Source organism: Rhipicephalus sanguineus, unplaced genomic scaffold (genome assembly GCF_013339695.2).
Source record: "Rhipicephalus sanguineus isolate Rsan-2018 unplaced genomic scaffold, BIME_Rsan_1.4 Seq1004, whole genome shotgun sequence".
Lineage (NCBI taxonomy): Eukaryota > Metazoa > Arthropoda > Arachnida > Ixodida > Ixodidae > Rhipicephalus > Rhipicephalus sanguineus.
This window is the reverse complement of record NW_023614149.1, coordinates 46,044-61,259: the sequence shown is the minus strand read 5'-3', so window position 1 is coordinate 61,259 and position 15,216 is coordinate 46,044. Positions and strand designations below refer to the sequence as shown.

The 15,216-nt window shown below is 47.5% G+C and overlaps 1 protein-coding gene across 1 annotated transcript in view; it reads left to right on the top strand.

Moving 5' to 3' along the window:
* Window positions 1-2,166: 2,166 nt before the first annotated feature.
* The window catches only part of LOC125756478 (kelch-like protein 10), a gene marked incomplete at its 3' end in the record, with an annotated part of 30,702 nt that continues 17,652 nt past the window's right edge, over window positions 2,167-15,216 (top strand). Inside the window, exons 1-3 of the mRNA XM_049411317.1 lie at window positions 2,167-2,495; window positions 10,552-10,720; window positions 13,550-13,704. Coding sequence (XP_049267274.1) covers window positions 2,167-2,495; window positions 10,552-10,720; window positions 13,550-13,704 — 653 coding nt within the window. The remainder of the gene's footprint in view (window positions 2,496-10,551; window positions 10,721-13,549; window positions 13,705-15,216) is intronic.

Genomic DNA, 15,216 nt, shown 5'->3' with positions numbered 1-15,216 from the left:
TTTTTAAAGTGTTATGGTAGGGTAAATGTTTCATGTGTGTTTTAGCCTCATATCTAAGCAACTGTTCAATATCTCACTGTAAATTTTGCCTGTTCATTAAGGATGCTTTTGGCTTTCAGATGGTGTATTTTTTTTCTTTCAGCCCTTCTTAACTTTCTTTGGCATTTGAGAACCGAATGTTAGCCTGGAATGTAAACTTTGATGCGCGTTCCCTCGGAAACGAAAAAAAAAGAAAGCAAGACCCTTAAGTTTTGCACACTGATGCCACATGACACTGTCATTACTCCCTACCAAAAAGAATAATTTCCTACCTTTATCTTGCCAGAAAAAAAAATATTGCCCTCATTCATCATATACCAGAATACAGACAATCGAATTACTCTTTTTTTTCTCCTTAAATATAGAACACACACTTTTCAAAGTCCCACGTTTAGACTATTTAGAAGTGATTCGCAATCACAAATTATGAAAAAGACAGCATATGACTATCTATCCATATTTATTATAAAAAACACCTGCACGCCAAATCTATGATGGAAAGCAACATGCAAATAAGCCTTTGCGTCCGTCTGCCTGGATTAGTTTCGAGCGCTCCTACGCGCTCACCACTGCATAGTTTTGCTCCTCACAGTGTGCATTATTTTTTAGTAGTGCAATAAAAAATGCGTTTCCGCTCGATTTATCCTACCATACCCCCTTAAGCGTCTTTAGCCTATTTGATTACTTGAACCACCTGCAACAAGTGTTCTTGGGCTAGCAAACGTCAATTTCAATAGTACTGCGTTACGTGTACGTATCGCGAAGGTGGTCGCGAAGGTGGCTGCTACGCTGTTAGAACGGTACCGAATGGTGCATAAGACGGTGCGAAGTCAAGACGGCAGGCCAACACCCTGTCTCTCGTCTTCACTTCGTCCACTTCAAAATGCGTGTGTCGCATATTGGACTACATAGCCGCGGTGTCCAACGTCGTTTACCTCTTGTTACAGAGAGCTCGAGAAGGTCGTGACCAACCCACCAAGTCCAGGCTGATAGAGACAGCACAAAAGTTGTTGGGCGTGATCCACCAGGTCAGCTGCTGTTCCTCTGCACTCCGGGCGCTTCCTTCGTTATCATGACTTGCACGCATTTATTTACGCCTTTAGTATTTTGGGCACGTTGGCGCGTTGTGTCTTGTTCTGTTGGAAAAAACTCAAACGGGAACAATTCCGAAACTATACCAAAATGCGGTTTTACATTTCCACGCTCACCGCATTCGTCTGTCTGTAGCTTGCAATGCGCAACTGAATGATTACGCAAGACTCTTCAATTACGCTTGGCAGACGCTCTCGCCAGCCCATATTGAAAAGTCTGCGCATGCTGGCTTCGCGCCACTGTACGTAATTAGCGCAAGTCGCAATCATCGTGCTTCGGAATAGGTATTAGAAGTAAATCCAAACCGCACGTTCTTATATAGAATTGTTCAGTGATCGTATAAGATGTCATCGCTTTGGTTTAATGCAACAGATTGTAAAACCGGTATGGCATAGAGGGACGAAGGCTCATTCTTGGAAACTGCATTGATACCTGTGTTTCCCCAAATATTATCTCTATCCCTTTGCCCACGTCCTTTCAAAAGGAAAACTAAAGTTTTTACCTACCTACCGCATCGCGCCGCGACGTCACTCGGGTTCTGTGGCTGCTACGGAGATGCGAGTAATACCGGTGTCACACGGGCACTTTTGATCGCGATCAGGGCCGATCCGTATCGTGTGCTGCTAAACGGTGACACTTAATTGCGACCAGGGCTGGTCGGGATCGAGACGATCGTGATCTGCGCATCCCGGTCTGGCTTCGAGATCGCGATTTGGCTCACGTCTGCGCCACACTCGATCTGGATGAGGCTGTACCGTGTAGAAGCGACAATCTTGTTCGTCGCCTTCAAGAAATAAGTCCCATCCAGATCGGCCCTCACCGCGATCAAAAGTGCTCTTGTTACACCGATGTAACAGTGCTGAAGCGTCATCTTGCGACGGTGAGTTGAATCTAGTAACTACTACTCATTTGCTCGCATAAGGGCACAACAACATCAACATGATAGAAATTTTGTAATGGCTTTAATGCAAAATGCAAATGTGAAGCAGGGCCTCCTTTGTTTGCGCAGACGTTAATGTGCAAGCGCAACGCATAATGAGAGAAATGCTCTTGTGTAAACTGACTCAGATACAAATGTCCCTATATAATAACGTCCTTTGTCGGGGGCTCTCCATCGGGACGCGCACACCTTTTGCCAATTGGACACATGCGTTCCCCGTGCAGTCGTTGACCACGAAGTCTTTGTCGGTTGGCGAAGTCGCCGGTATCGACCTGTCCCATAGGATGTGGCTCACGCCTCGGATTCCCAAGCACATCATCTTCGTCTTCGGCGGATGGACTGACGGCGCCACCAACAGGATGATCACGTACAACTATCGAGCCACCAGGTGGCGCTCCATGGGCAACCAGTACACCTCGCCCAGGTATTGTGGTCCCCTCTTGCAAGCTCATGGCGTAAAAGGCATTGTGGTGCAGGTGCCTGTAGCGAAGAAAATACTTCATATCGCGCCAGTAGGCGTAGAGTAAGGGGGTTGCGCTATGATCGCGAACAAGGGCTTAGAACCACTGGACCCTCTCACGCTATATATTCCTCGTAAAAGTAATTTGAGCCAATTAGAGGCTGGCATGTCAGCAGACTGGTCAGTTGACGCGTGCAAATACTGAAGGAACGTTTGCGAATTCGCCAAAGTGTTGGTGGCAGTGAAGGAGAGAAAGCGTGGCAGATGTGATGCACATTGTGAGAGAACAGTTCTCGCCAGCAGGCATTTATTTAAGCTGGAAATGGACTGGAAACTGTCATGAACTGAATTCGCGTAATGGAAGCTGGATGTGGCGCAAGTCTGGATAGATTCTAATTCCATCTGAATCTGGCGTAATGCTGACACTTTTCTCTCGATTTACTGCTGAATCTCTACGGAAATATGTTATTTGCGCCGGTGTAGCTTTGTGGCCTGTATCGAAACTTCCTATACCGGGCTGTGCGTACGCGGCCTACGTTTTGTTACCACTACGCACGCGTCATAGCTAGGCAATTTTTGTGTTGGCTTTTTAACGAATAGCATGCCTCACAAACCTTCGCCGAAACTTCTTCGCGCTGCTTTCGCGTATATATCCAACCGCGATTCGGTTGCGTTTAGGATTACGGAGAATAAACGGAGAATCACGCCGCGCTCACGTAAAACCGAGTCCTTGGTAACCAATTCTAAAAACATCTAGGATCTCACAATGCTGACTATACGTGTGTGTGTGTGTGTGTGTGTTTGGTGTGTGCGTGTGGTGTGTGATGAGTGTGGTGTGTGGTGTTGTGTTGTGTGTGTGTGTGTGTGGGTGGTTGTGTGTGTGTGTGTGTGTGTGTGTGTGTGTGTGTGCGTGTGTGCGTGCGTGCGCGTGTGTGTGTGTGTGTGTGTCAAGGAGGTACACTCATGTTCGATAGTTAATCGCAGAAAACGTTCGCGCTCATTTAAGGCGATCAAGGAGACACTTCATTGAATGTCTCCCATGGCGACTGTATTCTCGAGTCGGAAAGCGCAGGAGTGGGCGGGAAGGCAATCAAAATGGCACGAAATGTCGCATATATTACTGCCAAAAGTACAAAAATAATGCCTCCAAACATAAGCATATTTTCGTTGGAATCACTCCCGCTTTCCGCTGATCGTGAATAGCTCGCTTAGGACGGGGGCGTACATCATTGTATAGGCCTTCGTCCTCTGATGTACATAAAATATGCGAAGACGACGACGATGCTGATGATTGGTGCTGCTGAGGGCTGTTGTCTATTCCAATGGTAACTTCATAAAACAGCCATGTGCACCTAATGCGCTTGTTATGAGTTGTTAATGCGAAAGCATGAAAGTCCACTTGAGCGCCGCTTAGCGGTCCTTAGTTTTTCGGCTCAGGTAATGTCACCGACGTCGTGCGCGGAGAGCCGCCGAGGAAGCAACGCAGCACAAAGGCAAGTAGATGCAGCGCAGCAACTGGTCAAGCACATTAGGGGTCATGCCATTACGTAAATCGCCGTGCCTGTCACTATCAAAGCATGCTATCACTTCACATTTGCGCACATTTTATAGAGTCCTATCGGACAATAGCGAAAACAACTCACCGTCTATGCGGGTTTTATATTCCGTCGCGCAATGTTGTGTGTGTGTGTGTAGGACTCTGCAGAGTAACTGAAAACTGAAACGGAGTATATACATACGCATTATTTACATCAATGAAACTTCCATGCAAGATGGCCAGATTTAGATTCAGTTCAGCATTAACAGCTTTGGTTATATAAGAAAACGCATGCGAGCGCGTCATTAGAATAAATGCAAACGGTGTTGTTGTTATAACAGCGGATACCCTTTAATAGCCAAATTAGCCACCTGTAATTGTCATTTAGCCAGCACTTGTATCTATTTATTCAACAGCCCCGCCACGGTGGTCTAGTGGTTATGGCGCTCGAACACTGACCAGAAGGTCGCGGGATCGAATCCGGCCGCGGCGGCTGCATTTTCGATGGAGGCGAAAATGTTTGAGGCCCGTGTACCTAGATTTAGGTGCACGTTAAAGAACCCCAGGTGGTCGAAATTTCCGGAGCCCTCCACTACGGCGTCTCTCATAATCATATCGTGGTTTTGGTACGTTAAAACCAAGATGTTATTATTATTTATTCAACACAAGCCAACATTACTCGACGTTGGCCAATAGTAGGTCAGCGCTAGGCAACATTAACAACCATTAGACGACAGTACAAAGTGACACTTCCAAGCGCCTCACTACCTGTCGCGAAGAAGTGTTCTCTTCCGAGATTGTTGCTCATTACTTTAGTTTCTGCACATTAATTTTCACACCTACCACTCTGTTTTCCTTCTCCAATTCAGGTAATCATGAGTTGCAAGTTATCCCTTGAATTACTCATCAATGCAATGTCATCACCGGATCGCCGGTCACTGAGGTACTCTCCATTAACTTCTATTCATAACTATTCGCAATCTGAACACTTCCTGCAAGCACTCGGTGAACAGCATTGGGGAGACCGTGTCTAAATGCTATACAGTAAAACCTCGGTGATACGATCACGGATCGTACGAATTTCGGGGTGATACGAATTTCTCTATGGTCCCGGCCAAGGCTCATTAGCCTGCAATGTATTGGAGTACGGTTGTTGTGAACCGATGTTCAAACCCGCGACGTTTGATACGAACGTACGCTAGCGCACAGGTATCTGCGAACAGGCGCCCGCACTGTTGCGGCAGTCACTCGCGGGTGCGGGCATGCCAGCTGCGCGACTATCAACGGTGCCTCGTTGCCTCCGAGATTGGGCGCGCGAATCTTTGAGACCTTTATGCGCCTTCGCGTTTAGATTACAGATGGCATTGACGTCGCGTTTCTTTTCCTTTTTTTTTTTCTTTCAACGCGTTGCGTGACGCAGTGCTCGCGGCAGCAGCGTGTTTGTATTGTGTTAACACGTACCTGCCACGTCGATGCAAGCCATGTCCTCGCAATCAGACGTTCTATGAAACAAAACCGGAACTTGCGCGGCGGGTCCATCACGAAGTACCATAAAAGGTGGATGAAGGCCCCAAGAGACGAAGCGGAAGGTCTTGGCGAAGGAGCTAGGCCTCGCAACGTACGCGCACACCTGCCAACTCTCCAATTTGCACGGGAGACTCCTGAATTTCGAGCAAACCTCCCAATTCTGCGGGCACGGCCGTAAATCTCCCGAAATGCAGCCCAATACCACCGCGACAAGAAAATAACAGCAACAAAGGACAGCGATTCCAAAATTTTCTTGCTTTCATCTATCGCGTGCAAAACGCTTCTAAAGTCACTTTCGCCTCAGTACTCAGATTCAGATTATTCAGATGATTATTCAGAGCTGTTCATGACGTCGCTGCGGCCTTGAGAAACACTAAATCAAAACGTATGCCAACTTTCTTTCGTCGCATACTAATTTTTTATGTTTTCTCGTGATACGAATTTCGGAGGGTACGAATATTTTGGTAACCCCGCGAGATTCGTATCACCGAGGGTTTACTGTACACCCTTCTTTTTAACGCGATAGCGTTAAACAGCTCGTTTCGCAGAAATTCCGCCGTCGGCGTGGGTGTCGGGCTTCGTTGCTTGGGGAGCGAAAAATCATCATCTCAGTGATGCTACCGAGGACTTCTGATTTGGAGCAATTTTTGGAGCAGCAAAATTTCCGTTTTGGAGCACTTTGGAGCAGCAAAATTTTCATCTTGGAGCACTTTGGAGCAGATAATTTTGCATCTGGGAGCACTTTGGAGCAGCGAAGTTTACAACCTGGGAGTGCAATACAGAAGCATATTGCATTCACATTCAATCACCTGAGTATTGTTATGGGGCTCTTATGAATGCTAGAAATATTTCGATTCATTGCAAATCTCATGGAAAAAATCATCTCAGGAGCATAGGCGTGCGCACAGGGGGAGCGCCCCCCCCCCCCCCAAATCACCTAAGCGGGGGGGGGGGGCGCAAAATCTGCCCCGTACATTGACCCTTGCGATAACAATTATATGGACACTCTTGGCGGATTTTTGCCGTCGCCGTTGCCGTAATTTTCCGTATAAAGTCCAAATTATTAACATCACCACGCGCATTCTAGCCGCGGGTAAAAGCTCGCGAGTGCTGGCGACGAACGTGGCTGAAGCGGAGATTAAACTATCCGGCCGTCTGTCTCCGTCGCACGGACAGCGCATGAGATAACATCTTCCCGCGTGCGGGCCTGCCGTCGATTGCTCATCAACAGAGGAACACGCCCGCCCATCTTTCATAAGGAGCATGAGGGATGCCAGTGGAGGCGAAGAGGGGGGGGCGCATCGTTCGAAGGGCGCAGGCGCTTGCGCGCGCGCTATGTCGAGGCATCAGGAGACGGCTCGTAAACTTGCTGTGCTCTCAACGCTTACTTCGCGTTTAGAGAAACTCAGAGCAAGAAAACGCTTCGGTTCCTGGAGGGGCCATATTCCCCTAAACCAGCGTTTTGTTGAGTTACGCGAGATCGGATCCAAAAGAGTTAGCTGCTAGTCTTACTTCGTTTCACAATACAATTTTTTGGTATCGCATTCATTGCTTCGCTCTTAAAGGGGTCATGAAGCACCCCTTGGGCTGATTGAAAAAACACATCCTGCGGAAAGCTGACACGGCTATGAACTGCTCTGCCAAATATTACAGTCGTGCGCGCCGCGTAATGGCCACAAGCGGAGCGCGAAGGTTGCCGTTTCCCCAGGCACCCTCTTTTCAAACAGAGGCCGGTTCTCACTCTCGTCGGTGGGCGGGGCGTCTGTCCGCTGTACGTCGCAAAGACATAGCATGCTTATTGGCCGATAGCCGACGTAAATCGAGAGCGGCGTTCGGATCCGATGCGCTTCTTGCCGCGGAATGCCGCCACTTGCCGGCGCCGCACTCGCGCAAGCGAATCACAGCGGGAGAGCGATCGCGTTTCATGACGCGCGCTGGCGTAACTTCTTTCCCCCATGCCATCCCTCCCTGTCTAGCTTCCAGTGCGCTCGTCGGCACGAGAAAAGAGAGAAAGCGCTGGGAGCGTGCGCCAAACCCCCGTAACTCCGCTGATTCTTGACGGATTCGAGAAATTTTTGCGGCAATCGATTCGGGAGGCAGTACACTCCGATACTGAGGTTATTAGATCATTACTTGGAAAAGTGGTTCATGACCCCTTTAAGCGAAACTGAATTTTTTTAACCGTTAGCTATTGACCCCCGAAAGTGAGGGGCGGACGTGCAACACGGCGTAGCCGCTTCACTGTGGCCGTCAGCGACGGGCCCGCTACTGACAGCTGCGCATTTGCGGCTGCTCCGACCAGGATATATGCTTTTATTAATGAGATGACATTTTTAAAAAGCAAGCAAAAAATTCGAATTGTAACCCTAGCACGTGAGCTCGAAAGAGCAGGCCCTTTTAGGGGGTATTTACCGCAGAGTGATTAAACTCGGACGTGGTGGTATAAGCAATTACAAAAAAGGTTGTCTGGATGAAGATCCATGGATAAGTATATCTGAGGAAAAGTGTCAACGCCGTTTCCACCGTTCGCGGTGCTCTTCCATAAACGCGAAGCAAGGAAAATTCGATAATGTCCATATATCTACTGCGAGCGATCCCAGATTTCATTCCGCGATGTCCGGAACAGAAGTCACAGACATTTTAGCGGTACTCATGTAGTTATTACTGAACATTGCTTTCCTTACGTGCCGTGCGACGCTTGAAACGAGCTATCAGCACCGTTTCTGGAACAGACGACGTCCGCCGATAAATCACCGTCGCACTTTCTCGCTACCGATAGGCCTAGACGTCACGAGCCTCTGCGGAGAGCGCGTTTTGCCGTCGAGCCGACTTGCAGAACAGAAGCTGCGTCGGCACCGTGCATGGCAATCGTGGCTTACTCGGAACGCACGCGCGAGCGCCATTTATTCAGCGGAATAATTCTTGGTCCATGATTGCGACTTTATTGCAGCCCCAAGATCGAGCTGCACATGTTCTGACGCGGCGGCGGTGCGATTGCCGGTGATAGACGGCCCCAAACCCGAGACTTTGGCGCAGTTTGGCGCAAATTTCGTCCATATTATCAGGATGGTGCAGTAATACAATTTGGCGCACTTTGGCGCAGTTGGGGCAGGAGTGGAATCACTGTCATCTTGTCCGTGACCAAAAAATCAAGAAAGCTGCAAATAAAATAAATAATAAAAATGTCGGGTCCTAGTGAGAACCGAACCCAGGCCGTCTGCGTGGCAAGCAGGTGTTCTACCACACAGTCACGCCTCTGCTTGGAGCTGCACTGAAAGTAACTTTCATGCTTCCCAAAAATACGCGTCCTGTATACGGGTGTCACAGTACGAGATGTAATATGGCAGTAATATTGCGGGGTACAAGCGTACATTGCCATCGGGCGTCACACCACGTCAATATCATAACGACTTGGTGGTTTAAAGACAGCCACCCATTACAAAAGGCACACACATTACTGCGCGTATTCCCTTATGACCACGTAGTGGGTGCATCGCAACTTCGTAAATGTTTCTCGCGCATAATTCCTCCTGATTTAAAGCATGCTACCCATTACATAAGCCACATACCTTAGTGCGCGCATTCTGTTCAGTGTCAAGTGGCGCACGACAACGAAGGCGGCCACGCAAGACGGAGGCCGAGAAGGCAGTCACCAAAGCTCGGTGTGATGCGCTATGCGACTAATTTGTACTTTGTCAATTACAGTGCAATGATGCACAATCTGAACTACTCGAGTAAAAACATACAATAAGAAGTATGTACTATGTGGTCGAAGTACGCACTAGGGACAGGATATCGCTATCGCGTTCAACTCTTAGAGGCGAAGCTTAAGCGTGCCCCAATTTCGGAATACACCCGAAGGTCGCGGAATCGAATCCCGGCCGCGGCGGATGCATTTTCGATGGAGGCTAAAATGCTTGCGGCCCGTGTACTTAGATTTAGGTGCACGTTAAAGAACCCCAGGTGGTCGAAATTTCCGGAGCCCTCCACTACCATATCGTGGTTTTGGGACGTTGAACCCTAGATATTATTATTATTATTATTATTATTATTATTATTATTATTATTATTATTATTATTATTATTATTATTGTTGTTGTTGTTGTTGTTGTTGTTGTTGTTGTTGTTGTTGTTGTTGTTGTTGTTGGAATTTTGTCGCTTGCTTTATGGAGGACTATGGTAGCGAGGCACTGGAAGTGGTGAAGGAATACGTCTACTTAGGACATCTAGTGACCACGGAGCCGAACCAAGAGACTGAAGTAACTAGAATAAGAATGGGGTGCAGCACATTCGGCAGGCATTCTCAAATCAGGAATGGTAGTTTACCACTATTTCTCAAAAGGAAAGTATATAACAGCTGCATCTTACCGGTGCTTAACTGCGGAGCAGAAGCCTGGAGGCTTACAAAGAGGGTTCAATTTAAGTTATGGACGACGCAGCCAGCAATGGAAATGAATATGATACGTGTAACCCTAAGAGACAATAGAGAGCAGAGGGGGTCAGGGAACAAACGGGTGCTAAGGACATCTTAGTCGAAATTCAGAAGAAGAAATGGACATGGGCTGTGCATTAAGAGTAACTCCGCTGGTCATTTAGAGTAACTGGCTGGATTTTAAGAGAAGGCAAACACGCCAGGGGAGACAGGTTAGGTGGGCAGGTGAGATTAAAAAGTTTGCGGATATAACATGGCTACAGCAAGCACAGGACCGGGTTGATGGGTAGAACACGGGAGAGGCCTTTTCCCGCGCAGCCAGGCTGATGATGATGATGATGAAAAAGCGCCAGTGTTGACAAGAGCAAATATGGCAGTAAAGGACAGCACTGTTCACAACTCTCGCCAACGGAGGCAGGAGGTGCAGGGAGGGAAGCTGTATGTTAGGATGGGCTCTCACATATCGCTTGTAGGCGGTACAGAAAAGAAAAACGTTGGTATTTAAGCGGTTCTCACCACCGCAGGTCGTACCACGGCGTGGCGGTGATCAACCAGTGCATTTACGTCGTGGGCGGCTTCAACGGTCGCGAGTGTTTCCACTCCGTCGTGTGCTTCGAGGTCCCCTTGGCAAGATGGAGCGCCAAGGCAAACATGGCGTACCCGCGCTGCTACGTCAGCGTGGTTTATCTCGAGGCAAGTGTGGGCGACGAAAAGAAACCGCTTTTACCATTAAGAGAAAACACCTAGTTTTTGTGAACTCTTCAGCTTTAGTCTATCCATGGTTATGCGAGTGGCGTTGCTTATATGCGCGATGGTCATAGGTGCAGTGAAGTTGTCGTGCTTGCCTAACTCAAACCGCAGGCGATGGAACGCATCTATTCACCATTATCAAAAGCACTAACAAGTTTTCGGGAACTGTATTGCTTTAGCGTTCGCGTTGGGTATATATAAAATGGGCATATGCTGTCAGGCGTTATGAGGGGGCTCTGCAACCATCTTGACGTCATCTGCAAACTCAGTCGATCAGTATAGTCAAGTCGTTGTGTGCATATGCGAGCCAAATTCTAAATGTGTAAGCATTTCTTACCTACTCATCGTGTACGTGCGTCCGTTTCTTCGTCACGTTTCACGAATCGCTATTAAGGAATAACGAGCAGAACACAAGAAATTTTTTTTCGTATTGCTGGGTTTCGAATGAGCAATGTCACTTATCTGGGAAGAGGAAAGGGCAAAGAATAACGTGAAATTGTAGAGGCATACTACATTAGGAAAAGCTGAGATAAATGTATAAGCACACCGTCATTTGCCTCATTGCAAGGCATTTATTGTGTTGCAACGATGGCAAGAAAGATGATTGTGTACTCTCTTTCTCCGGTGACGTTGTAGGTGATACAGACGTGCTGCACATGCGTTGTGAGGTTTCTTGGTTGATGCTTTTTTTTCAATAAAATCACAGCAGTTAGTTCCAGCGGTGTTTTCGTCTGCCCGTTTCTCGTGTCCCATTCTTTTGCTGGCTTTCGTCAAGTATCAGGAAATTATGTTGCATTTGTTGTGGACGTCGAGGATCTTTTTAGTCCTTGCCACAAAAGATTTACTGCAATCAGTAAAGATTGCCTTGCCATATAAGATTTCCTGCACTGTGGAAAGGCATGCATTAATTAACGGAATGCTGAGATACAGTTCGTTAGTAATTGTGCTGTTGAAGAGCTTCCTCGAATTTTTGAGTGTAACTTGCAGTCGACAATCGTTGGCTGGATGGCAAGTTGTTCACCCACAGAGTGGGCAATATATATATATATATATATATATATATATATATATATATATATATATATATATATATTATATATATATATATATAATATATATATAATATATAGGTGCCTCCAGTACTAAGTAACATTTTCCTTGCATAAGTGGATTGTGGCCTACAGAGGGCCCTTTCAGGGTAAGCGTTGAAGGCGTTCATAAACGTGGGCGATTTTCCTTCGTATTGACAATCATGAATGCGCTAAGAAGGTGTCAGTCATTTAGAGGTGTTCAGTATAGTAGGCGAAGGCTTGAGGCTCACTTCAGAGCTACCAAATGAACAATAATTACAGTACGTCGAATTTAGGCTGCGACGTTGGGAAGGTCATGTGTGTTGGGAGTAATTTTTCACATTCAGCAAAACCGCTCGCTGAACTCTTGCTCTGACCGTTCGAAGGTGGTAAAGAATGCCATTTGTTTGCCCGGCCTACGTTCCGCTCTAACGAAGACATGTGTTCATACATATAGTGGTTCATCCACGCATCAAGTGACCAGGTTTGAAGAGAAAGTCTGGTACACAGCGAGCTTGATTTCAGCCAGTTGCGAGAAACTGATCAAATAGGTAGAGGTCTCGCGATATGATGAACCAATAGAGATGTGAGAGCAAGGTTGTTATGCCTTATCTGGCAAACATTTTCCCACGGTCTCAAGGACGTTGCGAATCGATAAGGGGTATAAGTCGCTTTCTCCGCTCTTGGTTAACTGCGAGCGACATGTCCGGCGGTGGTAAGGCATGCTGAAGGTTTTAATCACGACCCGGCTGAAAGGTGCAATGTGAATCGTGTTGATAAGTACGTAAGTTTCCCGACGAATGTCGTATGCTCTTTTAGGCTTTCTTGCGGGCGGGTATACATAGGACAGACGGGGCGATGCATGAATGTTAAGCTGAGGGAGCATGTCTTGAGTCTGAACAAAGAAGAATACGCGCATGTGTCTGCGCATTGCCGTAAGTGCAGTTGTTCGCCGAATTTTTATGACACACAGCTTTTGTACAGGAATAGAGATAGGGACACGAGGTTAGGTGTCGAGGCAGCACAGATTGCACGGAAAAGCACGGTGTCCGTCAGCCAGCCTTCGAATGCGCTATCTCAGACAGAATTAGCGTATCTAGATGGCACATTGGAATGAAGTGGTCAAAGTATCCACGTGTAGTGTGTATCGCATTCTTCTCTTGTTTGTCTTTCTTTATGCGTTTTGCGTGCGACTGTGTACGTTTTACGGTGGTATGTGATCAAACGTAGTTGCGAGTCATCATGTATTACTAACGGAATCGCTTATCGCCTGTCCTGTTTACTTTTCAACCGCCCCCTCATGTGCGCTGTTCAACATCATGAATCGATTGTTTCATTTTGCGTATTGTTGGTTATCATTGATATCGGTAGGCTATGTAGTGACGTGATCGGTATGTTTGCCGAATTGACGGGTGACAAAAGGAAGCCACTGCTTAACGCCATATCCCGAGAGTTCTAGTCAACGGCATTTCTTCACGCTGTCCGTGCGTGTAGCATGATATTGTCCCGCTATACTGAGGTAGCCTTTACCTGATCCCGGGACGTAATTTGTATCCTTATGATATGATTTCATTCGCATAGTTTCCACTCAGTGGCGACCGGCTTTGCGGCCGCCGTCGAAGAGGGCGCGACGTACAAGTGTGCCGAAATCCTACAATTGTTCGCAGACGTTATGTAACTAGATGACGTCCTGTTATTGCAGGGGCACATCTACGCCATGGGAGGCTACGACGGTAACTCTCGTATCAAAACGGCGGAGCGCTACAACGTGAAGAAGAATAACTGGACCGAGATTGCCAGCATGAATGAATACCGCAGCGACGCGAGCGCCGCGGTGGCTCGCGGGCGCATCTACATGTGAGGGCTGGAGGCTTGAATTCATTGATTACCGCCGCTTCCTTTTTTTTGCCATCTATAGTCATGCTCGATATTTCCACCGGAGCCGCTTCACTCACACGGTAAAGCACACGGTAAAGCACTCCATGGTCCAGGCACACTCTTTAGAAGGACAGGAAAGGTAAATATAAAGTCGACGTAGATTATTGAAATAGCGTTCCATCAACCTCGTAGTGCTTGTGTTGTGCCGCTTAGTTCAAGTGAAAATCAAGTTTGGCGGTCCGCATGCAGTTAAGGCTATTCAGACCACCCGCCTCCCAAAACGGGCTTTGTGACCTAGCATTTGCCATGCCGCCCTTTCCTTTCCGACAGCCGGCGCTGCAGAACAGCAGAGCACAGCCCAGCAAAAACGAAACTTTTGGACCAATGCGCAGGTCCCCATACTAGCACAAAACTTTTCTTTTTTCTTGAATCAAACCAAATACACAAGATGCATTTTTTCAGTCTTGTAAAGCACTGCAATGTTCTATTTTACCATGGGTAGTTTGAGTACTAGTCACTCTACTGAGGAGTTTCTACATCATCGGGCTCTCGTTCCGGAATGCCCCACTGGTGGCGCGAACCGTGTGCTACATTTCTCGTAATTTGTCGATTGCTAAAGCGCTGTTGGGCATAATGACGTTCGAGACGTTCTCAAGCACTGACCTTTCACTGTGACATAAATTGTTACTTGCTTTTAGTGTGCATTTAATGTACGCCTGCGGGCAATGTTTGTGATTTTCACTTCTCCTGCTTACATAGGCACGCCTGACAGAAGGTGCCGCGGTGGCACAGTCGTTAGTGTGCTCGGCTGCTGACCCAAAAGTCGCGGTCTCGATCCCGGCCGCGGCAGACGCATTTTGATGGCGATGAAATGCTAGAGATCCCTGTACTTAACTTAGGTGCACGCTAACGAAGCTTATGTGGTCTAATTTCCGGACCCGCCACTAAGGCGTCCCTCATCATATCATGGTTTTGGCAGGTGAAACCCCAGATTTATAATTAGGTACCTCTGCCAGCGTACTAGTGCTGAACGTAGCCTTGAGCTCGTTTTATTTTTGGGACGTTAAACCCCAGATATTATTATTATTATTATTATTATTATTATTATTATTATTATGAGCTTATTTTATTGTGGTTTTATTGTAAGCGCGAGTGAGAACCTGCATGCGACTACTCACTCCGTGGCGCGATGACTTTAGCCGCTCGGCCACCACGCATACATCCTCTAGCATACTGACGGCGAGCTATCTATATACACCATTTACCGTTGGTGGTGCGCACATCTCGGAGTTTCTTCAGCGGTTTGACAGAAAACCCGCGAGATGGCGCAAAGGGCCCACGGGCGCGCTTGCCGTATTCTGTCCCGCCGCATGCGTGCGTCCGCTCTAGGGCTTTCCTTGCGGCACCGTTTAGGTGTCGACCGAGAAGCGAAGCGAGGCTAGCAATTGGGAAGGCGATACGAACACGGTTCGATTACGCTATCGCGTTTTA